Below are 22255 nucleotides of genomic sequence, written 5' to 3'. Positions count from 1 at the left end.
AAAAAAAACCATATTCGACGAAATTTGCTGCAAAATATGAGAAAAACTAAAAAACAGGTAAATTTAACATTTTCCCGCCGGGTTACTGTCGCACTCGTTTCAACTGTTTCCGGTTGTTTACGCTTTCAGATATTTGTTTACAAACATCGCATACACTTCGACTCAGCCTTTTTTTCTCTGACAAGGATAATAAGATAGAGAAGTGAGATATAGTACAATTGTGAGAAAATTGATGCTTGGTGTTCTTGAAATTCGCGTTGTTCAGAAGAACTTATAGTTTTACGACGATCGTAAATGGACAAAAAGATAAATAAAAGGTCAATGAATACAGTAATCAAATAGTATATTTCAAAAATCTTGAAGAATGTATTTTCACGTAACTTTCTCATGATCGAATCATTATAAGTAACGTTTTTAATAAAACTAAAGTCAGTAGTGTTTTCGAAAACCATAGTTTTGTTAATAAAATAAGATTTGTTTGTAAAACTACTTTCTAGCTACAACACTTGCAGGTGGAAAATACAGAAATCAAAAATTCAAAACCTTAATTTAAAAAATTTCATAATTGAAATCTCTTGGAAATCGAGACACATTTGAAGTTTTGGAGCTACGGAATGCGGAAAATTCAACAGGCCTCATGTCTCAACTCTTTCGACTGTGTGTCAATTTCCAAAAAATTTCAAATACAAAATTTTTTCATAAAGATAGTTTGAATATTTGATTTTTGAAATCTCCCCTGCAAGTGTTATAGCTGTTAGGGTTGAACTTTCTTTACCTTCCACTTCTGATCTACATATCAGTGTTAAAATAAATGAAATTAGCCCAAATAAGATGTTTTTGTTCAGGATTTAACCGCTAAAGCCCACCTGAACCAAAGTAGTCACCCTAATGGGTCCAGCTAATTAAGGTTCATATAGCCAACAAGAATTTCGTTTCATAAAAAACAATGAGTTTTAAAACTCTACAGAAATTAAATTCATTTACAACGCCATTTATCATTACTGTTGAGAGCATTTATTATCACTTTAAATTGTTCAAATCTATCTCCAAAAAAGATTTATCCTATAGTCGCTGCCAACACAGAACTCATAAAATTCAATCCCATTGCTCTCAAATTTTCCTTCGAAGCTATATACGATAAAGATACAATAACGGGAATAAACGGTAAAATCAAGACTGTTGAAAGATCATTAACCAACGATACAAGATTTGTCGAAAAAATGTCAGACATTAGCAAAGCGTAGAGATAAGCAGTAATGTGAATCTGGGAAAATTGATATTATTTATGTTTGGAAATCCTTAAATTACCGTTTGTACTGTATAGATCGGCACAAACTGGTATAAAATATTGGCTCTTGATTTTTTCGCAATTTTCCCCACTAGTTTAAATATATGGATATAAAAACAACCTGTGGAAAATGCCATGAGAAAAATGATGATATTATATGTGTAATTTAAAATCTGATATTTCAAAATTGATTGGTAATTCACGCATGATGGTATCTCGCATTGGTCTGAAATTAATTGTATACTTTAACGATAATCCGATATTTTTTAACTTACAAGTAATCCAGCAGTAATGAGCCAGAAAAAAGTAGACGACAAAAATTATAATTTTCAAATTAAACCTGAAATTCGGCAAAAGTTATATTCAATCAATCCTAATTTGATTTCACCCCGTAATGATCCATTTAATGCTTGAAAAATAAACAAGGATCATTCTCTGAGTAGCTGCCAAAAATGAAAAAACGGTGACACTTGCGAATAAAACATTTTGAAAAACATCGAAAAATCCAGATTCCATAGATATTTTCAATGCAATCAAAATAGCGCAAACTTTTTCATTGGAGCTGATTTCTCCAATTGCGTATAGTAAAAAACAAAAGTTTTCACTTATAAGATAGAGAAGTGTGATATAGTATAATTGTGAAAATATTGGTGCATGGTGTTCTTGAAATTCGCGCTGTTCAGAAGAATTTGCAGTTTTACGGCGATTGTATATAAACAAAAAGATGAATAAGAGATTCCCAATAAATACAGTAATCAAATTGTAAATTTCATAAAACTTTATAAATGTACTTTTAGAAGACTCTAAGTTGTTTGAATTATCATAAGTGACGTTTTCAATACAATCAAATTCCGTAGAGTCTTCGAAAATCATAGTTTTGCTTAAGAAATGAGTTTTGTTTATAAAACTAACGATTTTCTGCTATTACACTTGCAGGTGGAAAATACGGAAATCGAATATTTGAAACCTTGATGGAAGAAATTTTGTAATTGAAAATTATAGGAAAATTAATGTATAATGTTGAAGGAGTGAAGTGACATTAGGAGACACGATACTAATTAATGCATACTGCAGCTTCAAAAAATATATTAATTTTAAAGAATTTTTCAAAATTCTGATAAAAATATTAATTTCTACATTTTTCACATGCAAGTGTTGTAGCCAGAAAGTAGTTAGTTTTTGAAAGCATAACTATTTTTATAAACAAAATCATGATTTTTGATAAATCACATGAAGTGAATTTCAGTGACAACGTCACTCGAAATTTGAAAGAATTATTATACAGGGTGGCCGATAATGATAGGACGTTTCTAAACGTCTCCCATTTTTTAGAAAAACGTTTTCTAACTGTAATACTTTATCAAAATATTCAAAATATGTAAGTATTTTAGTTTTATAACAAGTAGTCATGATTAGAACCACGAGCTTTGACAGAAGCCTCCAAACGCATGATAAAAAATTTGGCTGTGCGGCGACTGTAGTTGACGTCAAAGTCGCCCTAGAACTTTTGAAATGGACTTTACAGAAAGTCCGAAAAAAACGGAAGGAGATTCCTGAGATCTTGTTCTTCAAAAGATTCCATACATTAAAGTCCATCGGACTGAAATCCGTGAAGTTAGAGGGCCCCCAATCGTAGCCGAGTTTTCTAGGAAAATGAGCGTCTAAGACCGCAATTGTGGATTTCGATCTACAAGACGGTGCTGAGTCTTACAGATGGTTTTAAATATGTCCAACAAACGGCTGAGTGGCCCAGGACAACAAATTATGCATCAAAACTGTCATTCGGTAGACCTGCGAGCTGATTTTCACCAAAAACCAAAAAATTAGTATTGGTTGCCGTGATTTTATCCCAAACTTTGAAATTTTTACGGAAAGGCAATTTGAAGATAAAATACGTTCAGGAGATTCGTTGTCATATTTTGGTAACAATTGTCCCTGATCCCGACGGTTCGGATGAGTTTCATCAGGGAAACTCATTACGTCACCCTAGATCTCGTCTGGCACCCGCCGCAGGTGGAGATGTGAAAATGGTTTTTTGCATTTTTCGCGTCTGCAGGCACCGGATGTATAAGAAAGGAACAGTTTGCGGTAGATACGGTAACTGCAAGTGTTTAAATCCTATTTTCCGATTTTTTGAACCCTGGACCATGCAATACCAAGGCTAAACCCATTTTTTTGCTCAATTTGACGTTTGAGATCCCCCGAGTCTGGTGAATGTTCAAAGTTAATGGTGGTCTTAATTTTTGTTTTAGTAGGTTCCTCTGATCCTTTTGGATATTTTCAAAAACATTTCGGACACCTGATGAAGAAACTCCAAGTCTTCTAGCCACATCAACACGTGCACCCCATCTCAAGATCATGGGTTGGTGTGGAGAAGTCTTCATAATTCTGAACAAAAAACAAAATGATACCAAATGATATAAATCACTGCTCATAGAGGGTCCCTACTTTTTATTAGTTTCAAAAGTTTTCAAATTTATTCTTTGGCGCCGGGCCAAGGAGCTCTCAAAAAAAAACGTCCTATCATTATCGGCCACCCTGTAATTTAAAGTTTTAAAACCAATCTCGAAAGAATGCATTTATCCGATAGTTGATCTCAAAACAGAAGTCATAAAGTTCAATCCCATTGCTCTTAAATTTTCTTTGGACGCTATATACGATAATGATACAATAACAGGAATAAAAGGCAAAATGAATTCCGCAGAAATTAAATTCACTCTCCATACATGATCTTTCGAAGAAACGTCAGATATAATCAAAGCGGAGAGATAAACAGTAATGTGAATCTGGAAAAATTTTTAAAAAATTAATTTCGAATTTCGAATTCATGGAAATCACCGTTTGTACTGTATAGATCGGCACAAACTGGTATAGGATATTGGCTCTTGATTTTTTCGCAATTTTCCCCACTAATTTAAATAGATGAATATAAAAACAACCTGTGGAAAATGACATGAGAAAAATTATTATATTATATGTGTAATTTAAAGTTTGATATTTCAAAATTGATTTGTGAACCTCAGCTGAGTCTAACTCGCATTTGTCTGAAATTCACTGCATTCATTTCATCTTTAATTAGATATACCGTAAAACCTCTAATAGAACGACACCCGGATCGTCCACTTTGAGCGTATATATCTCATTTTCTGTGAAAGATATCAAAAAGTGGTTAACCAGTAAAATGTTGCTGATATCCTGATAAACATCCGGGTGTCGTTCTATTAGAGGTTTTACGGTAATATTTTTAGACTTACAAATAATCCAGCAGTAATGGGCTAGAAAAAAGTAGATGACAAAAATTATAATTTTCAAATTAAATCTGAAAAATTGCAAAATCGACATATTAAACCAATTCGAATCATTTCAAACTCTGTGATAATCCATTTATTGCTTTTGAAATAAACGAGGATCATTCTTTGAGCAGCTGCCAGAAATGAAAAAACGGTAACACTTGCGAATAAAACATTTTGAAAAACACGGAAAAAGTCGACATCGATAAACATCCTCGCTGAAAATAAAAAAGTAAAAACTGATTCATTGGAGCTTATTTCTCCAATTGCTTGCAGCAAAAATACGAAATTTTCAGCGATAAGATAGAGAAGAGAGATATAGTACAATTGTGAGAATATTGGTGCATGGTGTTCTTGAAATTCGCGCTGTTCAAAAGAACTTATAGTTTTACGACGAGCGTAAATGGACAAAAAGATAAATAAAAGGTCACCAATGAATACAGTAATCAAATTGTATATTTCAAAAATCTTGAAGAATGTAATTTCACGAAACTTTCTCATGATCGAATCATTATAATTGGCGTTTTCAATAAAACTAACATTAGTAGTGTTTTCGAAAACCATAGTTTTGTTAATAAAATAAGATTTGTTTGTAAAACTACTTTCTGGCTACAACACTTCCAGGTGGAAAATATAGAAATCAAAAATTCAAGATCGTGATGGAAGAAATTTCGGTATTGAAAGTTTTTGATTTTGATGTTTTGATTTCAACTTCAAGTGTTATAGCTAAAAATCTCTAGTTTCGTAAGCAAAAATCCTTTTCAAACCAAAGTCATGCTTTTCGAAAACGCTACTGGCCTTGATCTTATGAGCATGGCCACTTGCTATAATTCAAACTTGAGAACGGTACCTAAAAGTACATACTCCAGGTTTTTCGAAGCATACAACTTGATGACTGTGATTATTGGAGACATATTATTCATCGGTTTGTTTATAAAAAAAGGAAAAAGAAACCAAGCACTTGTAAATCTTTGGAATTTGATCCACACAGTTTTAAAAAATCTTGAAAGCAACAACTCAAGCAAACAACGGAAAAATCTACGTGTAATTAAACTAACTCGTATGTTTAAAACTAGTAAAATAACGTGAAATTTAGGCGCTGAAGGTATCGCCCACGCCAAACAAATGGTGAAAAACGTAGAAAGGTTATTGCTGGCGCTTTTCTTGTGCATAGAGAAAAAGCAAAATTCAAAAAGTTCAAAAGAAATTAATTTGTTCGTGTGCCGACATAGTAAGGGATTAAGGCTCTGGATATCACTTTTTCTCTCAATTTCCTCTCTTCTAGGTCATTCCACGCCAATCCAAGCCGAAAATTCCACGCCAAAGATAGCACGCCAAATAAAAATGCAGAGAATTTTGAACAAAAATTATAATTTCCCCTCAAAACTACAGTAATCTGACTGCTTCAAATCTTATCAGGGAACTCAATTCTATCATGAAACCTCGATTTCCAAAATTAATCGCCGTGTCGCCTAGAATTTTTGGCTCCAGTACAAATTTATAAATAGGATTTTCATACCTGTGTTCTTGTTTTGAGTTTTGAGAAATTGGTGGGTAAAATTCAATTTTTGTAGGTTATAGAATTGCAGTTCAAAAAGTTTGGAAAACCATATAAAAATTATTGTATGTCAAAAAGAAAATTTTAAAATTAATCGAAAAAAGTTTAAGCTGCTCATTCATCCGATAGTTGCTGCCCACACAGAACTCATAAAAGTCCATCCTATTGCTCTTAAATTTTCCTTTGAAGCTATATACGATAATGATACAATAATTGGAATAAAAGGCAAAACCAATTGTGTGGAAAATATATTAACAACTTGTATTGTCAAAGAAATTTGATTTGTCCAATAAAAGTACGACATAATCACAGAGTAGAGATAAACAGTAATGTGAATCTGGAAAAGAAAAACGTTCTTAAATTCAAACTTCTGGAAATTACCGTTTGTAAAGAATAGATCGGCGCAAACTGGTACAAAATATTGGCTCTTGATTTTTTCGCAATTTTTCCCACTAGTTTAAATATATGGATATAAAAACAACCTGTCGAAAATGCCATGAGAAAAAGTACTATATTATATGTGTAATTTAAATAGCTGATTCAGAAATCCTGGTTATTTGAAATGGTCTGATATTTTTTTTTCCATTTTAACATTATCTTGATAGTCTCAGACTTACAAGTGATCCAGAAGTAGCATATGTCTGAAATTTGTTGTATTCATTTCAACGTTGTTTAGTAATGTATTTGAAAAACTAAGGAAACACTATTCACTCAAAAACCAATGTAACCAAAGAAACGCAGAGAAAGACTATTAGAAAGTCCTAATCTAGCACTCAAAAACCTAGAAACCCTCACTCAAAAACCAATGTAACTTAAACACTCAAAAACCAATGTAACCTGAAAACTAGAAGACAGCAAAACACACTGTACTCTAATAAAACAATATTTATTGATTTTCTCAATAAAACTCTTTAAAACCTTTGTAACCAGAGTACAACACTAAAACGAGGAGTCACCAATCGTGATCAACCTCCAGCGAAGACTGAAGAAAACATGATAATTGGCGAGAGAGAGGAGACGCGTTTTGGCGCGCACACAGTTTCGCGCGCAGATACAGTAGTCCACACCTCTCGCACGTGTGAGCGGGGGAGATTTCTCTCCTTTAGACTTGGAAAGAGGAATTTAAAAGAGAAAACACGGTAGAATACCGTACTGTTTAGATAATTCTGAGCTCACAAGTAATATAGCAGTAATGAGCTAGAAAAATGTAATTCACAACAATTACAATTTTCAAACGAAACCTGAAAATCGGCAAAAAGTTATATTCAATCGATTCGATGTATTTTTACCCCGTAATGATCCATTTAATACTTGAAAAGTAAACGAGGATTGAGCTGCGGCCAAAAATGAAAAAACGATAACACTTGCGAAGAATACATTTTGAAAAAGATTGAGAGCCACGAGTTCAATAGTTACTTTCACATACTGTAAAATCCAAAGAACGAGATTAAATAACAAAAATTTTCAGTGATAAGATAGATAAGTGAGATATAGTAGAATTGTGAAAATATTGGCGCATGGTGTTCTTGAAATTCGCGTTGCTCAGAAGACGTTAAAGTCTTACGACGATCGTAAATGGACAAAAAGATAAATAAAAGGTCTCCAATAATAACAGTCATCAAGTTGTATGCTTCGAAAAACCTGAAGTATGTACTTTTTGGCATGGTGTCGTAGGTTGTATGATAGTAAATGGCCATGCTCATAAAATCAAGGCCAGTAGCGTTTTGGAAAAGCATGACTCTGGTTTGAAAATGAGTTTTGCTTACAAAACTGAACTTGTTTTTGGCTATAAAACGTGCAGGTGAAAAATACAGAAATCAAAAATTCCAAAATCAAGAACTTCCAATTTACAAAATTCTTTCCATCAAGTTTTTGAATCTTTCATTTCTGTATTTTTTCACCTGCAAGTGTTATAGCCAGAAAGTAGTTAGTTTTGTAAACAAAACTCATTTCATGAATAACGAAACCATGATTTTTGAAAACTCCACTGAAGTTAATTTTATGGAAAACGTCACCTTTGATCATTCGAAAAATATAACATTTCATAAAAATACGTTAATGAAATCTCGCGAAATTTACAATTTGATTACTGTATTTATTGGAAACCTCTTATTTATCTTTTTGCGTTTTTACGAGCATCGTAAAACTTTAAATTTTTCTGAACAGCGCGAATTTCAAGAACACCATGCACCAATATTTTTACAATTATACTATATCTCACTTCTCTATCTTATTGCGGAAGATTTCGTTTTCTTACTACACGCAATCGGAGAAATAAGCTCCGATCAAAGAGTTTTTGTTGTTTTAGTTGCAGTGAGAGTATGTATTGAATTTGAATTTTTCGCTATTTTTCAAAATGTTCTATTTGCAAGTGTTACCGTTTTTTCATTTCTGGCAGCTGCTCAAAGAATGATCCTCGTTTATTTCAAAAGCTATAAATGGATTATTACAGAGTTAAAACTTTTTGAATCGATTAAATACAACTTGCCGATTTTCAGATTTAATTTGAAAATTATAATTGTTGTAGGTTACATTGTTCTATCTCATTACTGCTATATTACTTGTGAGTTCAGAATTATCTAAATATCGTTGAACTGAATACAATTAACTTCAGACAAATGCGAGTTACCATTCAAAGAGAATTATCAGCTAGATATGGAATATCAAATTTTGAACTACACATATAATATCATCATTTTTCTCATGTCATTTTCCACAGGTTGTTTTTATATTCATCTATTTAAACTGGTGGGAAAAATTGCGAAAAAATCGAGAGCCAATATCCTATACCAGTTTGCGCCAATCTATACAATACAAACGGTGATTTCCATGAATTCGAAATTAATTTTTTAAAAATTTTTCCAGATTCACATTACTATTTATCTCTACGCTTTGATTATATCTGACGTTTCTTCGAAAAACTATGTATGGCAAGTAAACTTAACTTCTGCATTATTGATTCTACCGTTTATTCCCGTTACTGTATCATTATCGTATATAGCGTCCAAGGAAAATTTAAGAGCAATGGGATTGAATTTCATGACTTCTGTATGGAGAGCAACTATCGGATGAATTTCAATTTATTAATATATCAAGAATGTCTATTTCACAGGATTTTAATGTTCAGTTTATTCAATTTTTAAAACCAGAAAGTTTCAAAAACGTTTAAAAATTTCGGCTCCGCGTCACTTCGAAACCAGTCATTTCGAAACCAGTCACTGCTAAACAACTCAGTTCGAAACCGTGAAACTGACTGGTTTCGAAGTGACGTCGGAGCCAAAATTTCTCAAAATATTTTATTCCAGGATTTCTGTAAAAAATTTTCCTGGTCCCCTTTCGATAAAATTCTGAAAAAAATTTGTTTCCGAAGAGCTCAAGTTGAAGATGTCAAATTTAAGAAACACAAAAGAAAACCGAGAAGCCGGAACCAAAAAACCGAGAAAACCGACAACAGACACCGAAGACAAAAAATATCAAGAGAAAAAACACATGAAAAATCAAAACAATCAAGTTCACCAAATCTTCTGGAATCCATTCATTGTCTCGTGACATCTCGGGACATTATCTGAAATTTTTGAATTTTCAATTTTTTTGGAAGTTCAGACCTATATACAGTTTTGTGTTCATTCCTGGTCGCCGATGAGCATCCGAGATTTGTTAGCTACAAAAGTCAAAAAGTAAACGACGGTGGCCGTCGATGATCACAAGTCCCAAAACGAAAACTACCGTAACCTGCAAATCGTCAATCTTTTCTTTTGAATTTTTACCAATTTCTAATAAATTTATGGCAATTTTCCTCTCTGATCAAGACAAAATCGAAAAAGAAAACATTTTTCAGACTAAACATTGCCAAGTTTCAAAAAATATATCAGAAATTGTTCCGAAATTTTTCCAAATTTTTTTTTTCGAAGACTTTCTAAAGAATGGAAACATACAGTACCGGACAAAAAGAAATCAACTTTTAGTTTTACGAGGGTATCTCAAAAACTATGAGAGCTAGGACTCTGAAATTTTGTATGTATGTTTTTGAAAGGCTCAGAAATATTCCAGAAAAATATCAAGTCCGCAGACACCATATCAGACGCGCAATTGCTAAAAAAATCATATTTTCGAATTTTTCAGTTTTTCAGAGTTTTCTTTTTTTTTGTTTTTTTTTCAATTTTTTTCGGTTTGTTTGTAATGAGTTTTGTTCCTATAGATGGGTAGAAAACATAACAACAAAACGTCTACTTTGGCGGTCCAAGAAGCGGTCGTTCAGGGCATCCAGATGGGTCTGAAGCGCAAGGATCTGGCTCTTCAATTCAACCTTGCAAAATCATCCATTAATAGGATTTATAAGAGATATCAGGTTAGGGAATCATGTTTATTTATTGTAAAATTCGTGTTTCAGCTGCGAAAAGGCGTTGTCATTCGAAAATCTCCGGGAAGACCACGGAAAACCAATCATCTCACCGATCGGAATATAGTGAGGACCTCGAGAACGAATCCAAGATTGAGCGCTGGGGAAATTTCAGCGATCGTGGATGGTCTAATGACTCCCGTACCTCACGTCAGAACTGTCAGACGTCGACTGGCTCAGAAGACCAGCCAAGAATACCATTCATCAATGCCAAAAACAGAAAAATCCGTGTTGACTGGGCAAAGGCTCATGTTGGTTGGGGACGCGCTGAGTGGAAATCTGTACTCTGGTCTGACGAATCCAAGTACAATTTATTCGGAAGTGATGGTGTCACGTGGATCAGACGTCGGTAGGCACCAGGTACTCACCCCAGTACCAAACGCCAACCATGAAACATGGTGGAGGATCGATCTGTGTTTGGGGATGTTTTTCGGCGTACGGTATGGGACCTCTAGTCCGCATTTCGGGTCTAATGGATAGATTCCAATATGAATCGATCTTGGAGAATCATATGAGACCATTTGCTCGTCAGTCCATCGGTCGGTCGTTCACTTATCAGCAGGACAACGACCCAAAACATATGTCCTTGCATGTTCGGAATTGGTTCAATCGGCGTCATGTGAACGTTCTGCCTTGGCCAAGCCAAAGTCCCGACTTGAATATTATCGAACCACTCTGGGAGGAGCTGGAGAGACGCCTCAAAGGAAAATTTGCCTCCAACGCGGACCAGAAATTCGTTCAACTTCAAGATGCTTGGTCGCAGATCCCACAGTCGACAATTGATGCTCTGATTGATAGCATGCCTCGACGCTGCCAGGCCGTGATTGACAACAAAGGATACCCAACCAAGTATTAAACTATTTTCATTTTCTTCCCGCTTTATTTTTAAGTGATTTTTGTTTTTTTGTAATGTTTAATGAAACTGTTGCCTGTTAAGCGAAATTCCATTTTTTCTCAATTTTTGCAATTGCGCGTCTGATATGGTGTCTGCGGACTTGATATTTTTTTTTGGAGTATTTCTGAGCCTTTCAAAAACATACGTACAAAATTTCAGAGTCCTAGCTCTCATAGTTTTCGAGATACCCTCGTAAAACTAAAAGTTGATTTCTTTTTGTCCGGTACTGTATGTACCTCACTGGATGGATCTTGTTCGCAATTCGAAGTTTTTGGGTCTAGGAAAATTGTTGAATTCGTAGACTTTTGAAACTCTGAAAACTGAAACTGATTTTTTCCACTTTTCATCAGCTTGTATGAACAAATTCGCCCCCGATTTATCAGATTTTCACGGGGGTCAAGGCCATTTTTTAAATTCCAATTTTCAAAATTTTGTGGCTCTCCAAAAAAAAGAAGCAATTTTTGATTCAAAACATTCATATTCAGAAATTTCTTTCTAACTTTTTTGTGATCAAAAAACGTAAATGTACCTCCCATATTTTATTTTTTTAAATCCTATTTTCTATAGTAGCTATCTAAAAATAAATAAAAAAAACACAATAATTTCATTTTTCACAAGATCAACCAAGTCATAGTTTGATCTACTTTCTTAACACAGGATCTAGTAGAAAAATTGTTTCAAACTAATTTTTTAGAAAAAAATTGTCAAAAGTATTTTAAAATTCAAATACAAGTTTTGATCCAAATGAACCGTTTTTCAGTCCTTTAATTCCCTCTAAAGCCCTTTCGAGTTTAAAAAAAGCGGCAGTTTTCTATTCTAAAAATCATTTTTATAACCTTATATCTTCTAAAATGTTTTCTTCCGAGTAAAGCATAATTACAAATCTGAGTTTTCCCCTAAAATTATTGGAAAATAGCAATGTCTTCTGGTTTTTGAATTTCTCTGACAAATTCTGAATTCTGAATTTTTTGGTTGAAAATTCAGAAACCTTCTGCCACGTCATCAACCACCAATCCAAAAAAAGCAGCTGAATTATTCCATTATCCCCACCCAACTCAATTTTTTTCCATTTAAAAATTACCCCCTCAAAATATTACGCATGACTGAAAACTTCACGTGTAACACCAACTTTTTCACCTCACCCAATTTTCTAAGCACATTTGGGCATATTCTTACTGTATTCTCCACCCCCGTACACATTCTTGGGGTATACTGTATTCTGTTCAAGACGCCGAGCTCTATGAAAACTGTAAAATTGAGTTTGTTGAATTTACATTTATGGACTATTTTATTGGATTATTCATTGAGTTTATTTGTGATCCCTTATGTTATGTGGCCAACGATGGGAGGGATTACTTTGGGCGTTTTTCGGTTTATTGGGATTAGTACAGCTACACAATTTTATTTAATGCTTACTTTGATTGCTTGTGAGTTTTGGAAATGTGAAATTTAAAAAAAAAACTTCAAGAAAACCTTTTATAACAAAATACCTGTATTTCTGAATTTCTGAATTTCTGAATTTCTTGAAGTTTCTGAATTTCTGAATTTCTTGAAGTTTCTGAATTTCTGAATTTCTGAATTTCTGAATTTCTTGAAGTTTCTGAATTTCTGAATTTCTTGAAGTTTCTGAATTTCTGAATTTCTGAATTTCTGAATTTCTGAATTTCTGAATTTCTGAATTTCTGAATTTCTGAATTTCTGAATTTCTGAATTTCTGAATTTCTGAATTTCTGAATTTCTGAATTTCTGAATTTCTGAATTTCTGAATTTCTGAATTTCTGAATTTCTGAACTTACGAATTTCTGAATATCTGAACTTACGAATTTCTGAATATCTGAATTTCTGGACTTACGAATTTCTGAATTTCTGAATTCCTCTTTCTTACAGTAACCTCCGTCTCCATCCTCTCCATGTTCGAATACCGCTTCAATGTTCTATTCATAAAACCCCACGACTTCTGGTTCAAAGCCAGAAAACCATGGCTATTTCTCCACTACCTTTATGCTATTCTCTATATGATTCCCCCATTTTATGACCCTGGCAATCAAAGTGCCATTCTATTAGAGGCAAGAAAACTGGTTCCCTGTATTCCAGAATATATCGAAAACCCTCCATCCTTCATTCTAAGTTTGAATATCACGTATTGCTCAACAGTGGTAGGAATTATAGTAATTGATATTTGTACTGAAATTTTATTTTTCTTCTTCTACATTTATTACAAAATTTTGAAGCAAGTCAAGGCAAGAAGAATGTCGAAACGGACATTTAATCTTCAAAAAGTCTTACTTCTTGCTCTTTTTATACAAGTTATGATTCCATTGAATCTTTTCATTTTTCCAATTTTCTACTCAACATTTGCAACATTATCTGGTTATTATAATCAAGGGTTTAACAATTTAGCAATGGCAACTGGATCAACTCATGGAATTTGTTCTACAGTAACCATGCTTTTTATACATTCACCTTATCGAAGTTTCATTTTTGGAAAACGGACGGTTAACCGCATGGAAACGGTTTCAACGAAACTTTCTGTTGTTATGGTCTAATAAATTTATTTTGAAGTTATTTGGTTATATATTAATCAAAGAGTCATCTGTCTCCAATCAGCTGACTGGAGCGTCTTCGGCGCGAATTGATCTAGTTTTTGTTACCGGTTTGTCGCTCCGCTCCTCCCGTTTTCTTGAAGGGTACTTCTGATCAATTCGGGGGAAAAATAAACGATTTTCATATCATTTTTACTTCAATCTTATCCCCTTTCCTGTGAAAAATATCAAAAATTGACCAACAGAAAAAATGTTTATCATAACATCAGTAAAATGTTTTTAGTTTATCACTTTCTGGTATCTGATCGAGATAAACTATCTCAAAGTTGACAGTTATGCCAAATACCGTAAAACCTGTATTAAAAGGGCCCCTTCAATTGAAGGATCCATGTAATAGAAGGGCCCTCCGTAAGGGGTTTAGAAATATAGAAGGTCCCCTGGAATAGAAGGGCTCTCTGTGAAAAGGGCCCCCTTCAAATGTGTTTTGAAATCAAAAAATTTCCGTACTTTTCCAGTGGAAAATATTCCGGGAACTTCACAATTTAACAGAAATTTATTGAAACTCTTTTTTTCGACGAAAATCTTGCAAAATTTTGGTGAAATCGGCAGATTTCCATGAATTTTGAACGAAGCTTCGTCGAATTTTTTGATGCAAAATTTCGAAAAAAAACTGGCCGGAAAACTAGAAGGGTTCCCTCTAATTGAAGGGTCGAAGCGACGCATATTCACGATAAACTTTCAAAAACGCCTTCGCATTTCTTTTCTGTGATTTGTGCCAACTTTCCTCAATGAATTATACGCCATGTAGTGTTTTCAGTCATTTTTTTCTTTCTAAATATACTTTGTCTATGATTAAAATATACTTTGTCTATGATTTTTTTTCCCTAACTTTGTTTTCCTGAGCTCAACACGAAAAAAAGAAACGAGGCGACGGCAAAAAATAAAAAATAGTGGGGGATTCTTGGAGACGCAGAGGAATCACACATATGGACCGACTAAAAAACACAAATATACCTCTCTCAGTTCGTCATTTTCCCACTTTGCAATATTGATTTTTTTTTCTCTCTTTTTATCGAAAATGTCATCAATCATGGAAATGCCAGAGCTGGTCATGGAAAATATCATTTGGTTCTCGGATTTTCGATCTGTGTAGGTTTTTTATTCTTGAAAGTCCTTCAATTTTCAAACGCATTTTTCCAGTCTGAAACTTCGCCAAGTTTGTCGAAAATTTCGAGATTTTATTGACGATTTGAATGATTCGAAATTGCCGGATTCAAAATTCGCAAATATTGAAGTTATTTCTAAAAAGGACGAAAACGAGATAACGTTGTTCTTGGTGGAACCCAAGGATTCCCATCGTTCTTTTCATTCCATTGAATATTCGGAATCTGAAAATTCCCGAAGTTTCAATGAAAAAATAACAAATCTGGGAAATTCGAATATTGTGGATGTTGCTATTCGAGATCTGGAATGGGTTTTGAAATTTCAAAAATCCAATTTGAATCGGTTGCATTTTGAATTTGATGATTTTCAACTCCAAAACGATTCATCACTTTATACTCTACCATTTAAGCTGAGCAATATGCTTAATGTATCCGGTAGAAAAATCAAAACCAGAGAATTGAGTATAAAAACATATAATAAATCTCATATAATGTCAATTTTACCGTTTGCTGATTCGGAAACTCTGAAGACTCTCGATTTTTGTTCATTTGATCCAGAAATGGAAATCGAAATTGATGAAATTGCTAAAACTGAGCAATGGAAAAAAGCAAACACATTGAAATGCGACTTTCATTTGCTAAATCTAAACGTAGAAGACATCTGTCATTTTTCATCAATTGATTTAAAAGTTGATTCAATCACTGCTGGTGATTTGGATTTTTTGAGAAAGGTTTGTGAATTTAAAATTTAAATTTTTATGATTAAAAAATATTACAGGCTTATATAAGTTCTTCAAACTTTGAGAGGTTGCGGTTCGATTTGAAACTTTTTAATGAGCAAGTGGAGTTGTCCAATATTTGGGGACCTGCATTTGATTCCCAATTGGCAATTATTTGGTATTTTCGAATCAAGGATTCCGAAGAGAAAGTTCTGCGCATCGAGATTTTTTATTATAATATGATTCCCCGAGTATATTATGCCACTTGTTTCTCTATCATTGAATTGAGAAGTGTTCTAAATGGAGCAATTCTACATGATTATAACGAAAACTGATGCATTGTTTTCGTTTCATAATTTAGTAAAAAAAATTGCTCAACTTTGACCCAATGTATCTTAGTTCATCTGAAAGATTTTCAAATGGTGTTAACTGATAAAATGTTTATCACAATATGAAATTTCAAAAACGCCTCCGCATTTAATTGTTGTGATTGTGTCATACTTCTTTAAATCATTATAAGTCATGTAATGTTTTTTTCAAACAGTGAAAATTATTTTCAAAGTAAAATATAATATCTGTGATTATTTCCCTGAAATTGTTCATCTGATCTCAAGAATTTATTGGAAAATGTAATTTCGAAGATTGCTCAGCCTAAGCAATTGTTAGAATCATTCCAATTGCATTACTCGAATCCGTTGAGAACTGCTAGCACGGGACCAATGAGGAGAGACAGAGATGATGTGCTGGAAATCATTTTTGAACTTTAGAACTTCAGAATTTCAGAATGTTTACCAATTTCTTATTTCCCTCAAAAATGTCCGGATAACAGTTTGACGGTGTTCAATAGATAGAAAAACTGGAAATGTGCTTTGAAAAAATAAGTTAAAGATGTAAAATATCGGAATGAAAATTTGAAGTTTTTGAGCAATGCATCTGAAAAAATGGAGTTTTAAAAAATTCTAAAACACTAAATTTCTGAAGTTCAGAGGTCAAAAATTCAGAAACTCAGAAATGCAAAAGTTCTAAAATTCTAATGAGATATGGCCCAACTCACCTCAAATTTTTATTTCCCTTCTCAAAATAATATATCAGGATTACTGTAATCTCCAAAAACTCGTAAATCCCAAAAATGACACCATAAAAAATTACGATAAATGTTCGATCTATTACTTTTTTGTCCAAAACTTTTCGGTTTTTCAATTTCGATAAATAAATAAAAAGATAATTTGTGAAAATCAAAATAATTAGGAAAAACACAAAATGAGGCAATTTTTCAAAATAAAATTCATTGATTTTTGGAATACGGTAGGTATAATAGTTAACGAATTTTGTTTGTCCATGGCAACTGAAAATGATTTTTGATTAAAAAATTATTTTTGATTATGAAATTATAAAATTCACAAATACCAAAATTCTAAAATTCTGAAAATCTAAAATTCTAAATTTTCAAAATTCTAAAATTTCAAAATTCTAAAACTTTGAAAATCTCGAATTGTAAGAAATCGCAAAAAATTCAGAAATTCAGAAATCGCAAAAAATTCAGAAATTCAGAAATCGCAAAAAATTCAGAAATTCAGAAATCGCAAAAAATTCAGAAATTCAGAAATCGCAAAAAATTCAGAAATTCAGAAATCGCAAAAAATTCAGAAATTCAGAAATCGCAAAAAATTCAGAAATTCAGAAATCGCAAAAAATTCAGAAATTCAGAAATCGCAAAAAATTCAGAAATTCAGAAATCGCAAAAAATTCAGAAATTCAGAAATTCAGAAATTCAGAAATTCAGAAATTCAGAAATTTAGAAATTCAGAAATTCAGAAATTCAGAAATTCAGAAATTCAGAAATTCAGAAATTCAGAAATTCAGAAATTCAGAAATTCAGAAATTCAGAAATTCAGAAATTCAGAAATTCAGAAATTCAGAAATTCAGAAATTCAGAAATTCAGAAATTTAGAAATTCAGAAATTCAGAAATTCAGAAATTCAGAAATTTAGAAATTCAGGAATTTAGAAATTCAGGAATTTAGAAATTCAGGAATTTAGAAATTCTAAAACTCTAAAATTCTAAAATTTTAAATCTCTAAACTTCCAGAATTTCAGGAACTCACTCTTTCTTTCCTTTTAAATTTCGAATTTCAACACTCAGATAATTGAATCCATAGAATATTGCACATCCCAAAATCACCAGAAAAATCACAGAGAGCCCAAAAACTCCTCGATTTATCGATTTTCTCCAATTTTTACTTTTAAGGATCAATATTCGAAAAATCAACATAAAAATGCATAAAATTGTAGAACAATTTTTTGAGAAATCATGTAAAAAAGAAATCAATAAATCGAAATAAATCATCGAAATAAATTCAGTAGCTTTACATTTATCCAAAATAGAGAACCTTGAAATTCGTAAAATATGGATAATTAGAAAAATTAAATTCAAAAAAATCAGAAAAATCATGGCGTAATTTGTGAAATTAGACCTCATCCATTTTCGAGCCAAAACAATGAAAAATAAAAAATTCGACCAAAAACTGAGTGTCGAAATCGATAAATCAATAATTGGCAAAATCTTAATCATTTTTTTGTTATCAAAAATTTGTTTACAAATGTACATTTTCGTGAAAAACCAGACATTTATAAATACCTCTCAAAAAATGGAGTCTGGAAGAAAATTATGGGGGAAAATAGACATGTTTTTCAAAAAATATTCGTAATAAATGAAATCACTTTTTTTGATGTTTGAAAAAATATACTAGTTTTGTTTTGTGGTTTGAATATTTTTATGAAAAAAACACAAAACACAATTTAGAAAATTTTTTGGAACTTAAAACTTCTGAAATTCTGAAATACTTATTCCCTAGTTATTCCATAGTTCCTTATTCCCTAGTTTTTTCACGGGAAATGTCGAAACGTCGCTCAAAGTCTTGTGAGGCCGAACCTATTGGAACGAAGCCCAAAATGGAGGGAGAAGATGATGATGAGTTGGTAATGAGATTAGTGGCAGCCCTATCTCATGGGAAGGTCCAAGAAGTCTTTCAAAAAGCGATCTCTATTGCTTTGTTCTTATACGATAAGAAATTTGGGACTATTGATAAGGAGTTGGAGAAACATATGGAGAAGATGAATCATCTGGAGAATCAAATTTCGGAACTTAATGCGAAAATTGAGGATATGAAGAAGAATGGGATGACCGGTTTAAATGTAAACGGAGGTGAGAATACTTCTTCTCCAGGTGGATCTGTTGTGTCGGCTGAAGAAAAGGAGAGAAAACGGTCAATTATTGTAACTGGTATTCCTGAATATGGTAGATCAGAAAGAGAGGCTTGGTACTGGGACCAGTCGTGTATGTCAAAAATTTTGAACTATCTGGACATTGGAGCACCCCCAGTATCATTTTATCGTCTTGGAAAGAAAGCTGAAAGATCCCGGATGATGAAAGTAGTGTTTGCGACGTCTTTCGATCAGAAAACGGTTTTGGCAAGAGCACCACGGCTCAAGTATTTTCCATCTGGACCAGTCTTTGTCCGCCCATCCCTGACGAAAGAGCAACGTGTCGAGTACAGTAAAGCACAACGAGATAGGTTTTTGTCTAGATCACGTGTTAATTCATTTCCCCCTCCAACAAATTTCATTGTTACCCCACCACAATTAGTCGATGATCCCATGGATGGAATGGGAAACAGGGATGGGGACAGATAGGCCCTTCAATTCTAAGTAACAATGGTTCAGGAGACTTGGCTCACTTCAAATAGTCCTATGTCTATGTTCTCTTCTTGCTTAGGCAGCGACAAGTATACTTTATTTAGAGTAAACCGTGATGGTGGTGGTGTAGCAGTTTTTGTTAAACCTTACTTGAAATGTAGAAGCATTTATTCTGAGTCTCTAAAAAATGCCTATGAAATTTTAATTCTTGAAGTTGACGTAGGAATAGACCCCATAAAACTGATAAATGTCTATAGAACGCCTTCCTGTAACACTAGAGATTCAAAACAACTTTTTAATATTATATCTACTTTCATCGATCATAAGAATATTATTGTATTAGGAGATTTTAATTGTAAAGAAATTGATTGGTGCTCAGATCCTCCCAAACCAACACAACCACTACAGCTAGCCAGAGCGGTTATTGATTTTTGCGTAACAAATAATCTTACTCAATACGTAAAGCAACCTACTAGAGGCCCAAACATTCTTGATCTACTTTTTTCGAATACGTCACTGTCTAATGTTGTGGTTTCCAGTCCAATAGGGTTCAGCGATCATTCAAAAATATCTTTCCAACTTCACCTTATTCACAAGCCAACTCCTGTGTACATCTCTATCCCTGATTATAAAAACGTAAATAGGCAAATGCTCCAACAATTGTTACATAGAGTTGACGACACAAATCTTTGGTTCAAGTTTAGACATTAATGACAAATATGATAATTTCCTCTCCTACCTTAATCATGTTTTTGAATGCACTGTTCCTTGGATTAGAGTAAATTCTGAATATGGAAATCTCCCCCAATACCTGATATCGTTCAGTAAACTTGTAGACTACCTTTGGGAAAAAACGAAATTAACTAGAAGTGATTCTCACTTTGAACAATACGCCCTGATTACAAAACAATTTAGGAAAAAATTGCAAAAATATAAAGGCAATGTTGAATTGCAAATTCTTCAGAAAAAAGGTGTCAGTCGGTTTTCTAAGTTTTCTAAATTTGTGTTAAAGAGGAAATCTGGCGAGACACCAGACTTCAAAAACTTATCCGGAATAGTATTGAGTGAAGACTATGAGAAATCTGAATGTCTATCGGAGTATTTTGAATCACTATTTACAAATCCTAGTCCAACGTTCCAAGCCAATAATACCACAAAAAATATCCAGGAAATGATATGGCTATCTGAAGATGAAATTTATAAGTTACTTAAAGGTGGGGGGACATGAAAAAAATGATGTTCTCGAAATTTCGTTTAAATATGCCTCTCGAGGAGTTGAACGTGTGGGACGAGGATTGAGGGTGCGGCGCCGCTACCGACTGAGCTACACGGGCAAAGAGAAAGCGGTCACCCGATTGCATACATAAAGGCGAGGACGACAGCTGTACGCAGAGTGACATTAAGCGTTGTACACCGTCACGGTAGAATGCATACTCTGGCCCCAAAAATCCCCCGTAAAATCTCCTGTCCCCCCACCTTTAAGAAAATTAAGAGTAATAATACACTAACCCCAGACGATATTCCTTCTAGTTTTTTAAAATTGACATCCATATATATAGCTAGCCCAATAGCACAACTCTGTAATTACTCAATGATGTCAGGAAAACCCGGGAAAAAATGGAACGAGGCGATTGTTATTCCTATAAAAAAAGTAGAAACTCCTTCTAGTCCAAGCCAATTCAGGCCTATTAGTCTCACTTCCGTTATTTGTAGAGTTTACGAAACGCGTATCCTGAAAAGAATCAATGACCATCTAGCAAATATTCAATTTTGGAGTGACAGCCAACACGGCTTTCGAGTAGGTAGATCAACAACTTCCTGTCTGTTAGAATCTTTAAATGAATGGACTTCTAGTCTTGAAAGAGGGGATCAGGTAGACATACATAATTTATTTTGATTTCAGTAAGGCTTTTGATAACCTCATAATTTATTACTTGAAAAGCTGGCTTCTATAGGATTAAATTCATATCTTATAGAATGGATAAATTCATTTCTTAGTAACAGAACATTCAGGGTAAAAATCAATAATTATATTTCTTCGCCTAAGCAAGTATTATGCGGAGTTCCTCAAGGTGGGGTGTTGTCACCAGTCTTGTTTTGTGTCTATGTTAATAGCCTGAGCGCAGAAATTTCATCGCCAGTGCAAGTAAAACAGTTTGCTGACGACCTAAAAATTTACTGCCCAATTAAAAAAGGAGACATGGGAGGATCTATGCAAGAATCAATCAATAAAATCTATGAGTCAGGGTTGCAATCTGACGGGCTGGCCGGCGGGCCGGCCCGAGGGAAAAAAACCAGGGCCCGGCCCGGCCCGGCCGGCCGGCAATTAATTAATATTTGAACGCGCGCCATTTTTATTTGCAACGATGCTCCGATATGACGAGGCGCGCATTGTTTAGCAACCCGTGTCGATTTACGGGGGTTTGTTTTGTTTTTTTTGACGATTTTTTGCGTTTATCAACCGATTTTTCTCCTTTCTTTGTCGCGAATTGCGGGATAATCCCTATTTTTCATAAAATCATTTTTTTCATAAAATAATTATTTCCCGAACCGGCCGAACCGGCCGGGCCGGGCCGGGCCGGGCCGGAGAAAAAATAATCTCGGCCCGGCCCGGCCGGTTGCAACCCTGCTATGAGTCAATGAAGTGCTAAACTAGAATTAAATCTATCAAAGACCTGCTGCATCAGTCTTGGTAAAAACCCAAA

General features: G+C 33.7%; 6 protein-coding genes across 6 annotated transcripts; 4 read left to right on the top strand and 2 right to left on the bottom strand.

The window, feature by feature from the left end:
* Window positions 1-1057: 1057 nt before the first annotated feature.
* Window positions 1058-2161, bottom strand: CBG24669 (the record flags this gene model as incomplete). Its single annotated transcript, XM_002648360.1, has 4 exons — window positions 1058-1264; window positions 1309-1514; window positions 1564-1628; window positions 1677-2161. The coding sequence occupies 4 exons, from the start codon at window positions 2159-2161 to the stop codon at window positions 1058-1060; spliced, it is 963 nt and encodes a 320-aa protein (XP_002648406.1).
* A 4093-nt stretch (window positions 2162-6254) lies between these two features.
* CBG24667 lies at window positions 6255-9688 on the bottom strand (the record flags this gene model as incomplete). Its single annotated transcript, XM_002648358.1, has 2 exons — window positions 6255-6473; window positions 9626-9688. 2 exons carry the CDS (start codon window positions 9686-9688, stop codon window positions 6255-6257), a joined length of 282 nt encoding a protein of 93 aa, XP_002648404.1.
* Window positions 8546-9208, top strand: CBG24668 (the record flags this gene model as incomplete). The annotated part of the gene is made up of 4 exons (XM_002648359.1): window positions 8546-8589; window positions 8635-8699; window positions 8751-8956; window positions 9002-9208. The coding sequence occupies 4 exons, from the start codon at window positions 8546-8548 to the stop codon at window positions 9206-9208; spliced, it is 522 nt and encodes a 173-aa protein (XP_002648405.1).
* Window positions 9689-12529: 2841 nt separating the features above from the next.
* Window positions 12530-13976, top strand: CBG26735 (the record flags this gene model as incomplete). The annotated part of the gene is made up of 2 exons (XM_045238350.1): window positions 12530-12857; window positions 13318-13976. 2 exons carry the CDS (start codon window positions 12530-12532, stop codon window positions 13974-13976), a joined length of 987 nt encoding a protein of 328 aa, XP_045100731.1.
* Window positions 13977-15063: 1087 nt separating this feature from the next.
* Window positions 15064-16190, top strand: CBG24664 (the record flags this gene model as incomplete). The annotated part of the gene is made up of 3 exons (XM_002648357.2): window positions 15064-15122; window positions 15174-15867; window positions 15915-16190. The coding sequence occupies 3 exons, from the start codon at window positions 15064-15066 to the stop codon at window positions 16188-16190; spliced, it is 1029 nt and encodes a 342-aa protein (XP_002648403.2).
* A 2559-nt stretch (window positions 16191-18749) lies between these two features.
* Window positions 18750-19547, top strand: CBG24663 (the record flags this gene model as incomplete). The annotated part of the gene is made up of 1 exon (XM_002648356.2): window positions 18750-19547. One exon carries the CDS (start codon window positions 18750-18752, stop codon window positions 19545-19547), a length of 798 nt encoding a protein of 265 aa, XP_002648402.2.
* Between the last annotated feature and the right edge of the window lie 2708 nt (window positions 19548-22255).

Source organism: Caenorhabditis briggsae, assembly GCF_000004555.2.
Source record: "Caenorhabditis briggsae complete genome, chrV, whole genome shotgun sequence".
NCBI lineage: Eukaryota > Metazoa > Nematoda > Chromadorea > Rhabditida > Rhabditidae > Caenorhabditis > Caenorhabditis briggsae.
Note: the sequence above shows the minus strand (reverse complement) of the source record. Positions and strands in the feature narration are given on the sequence as shown.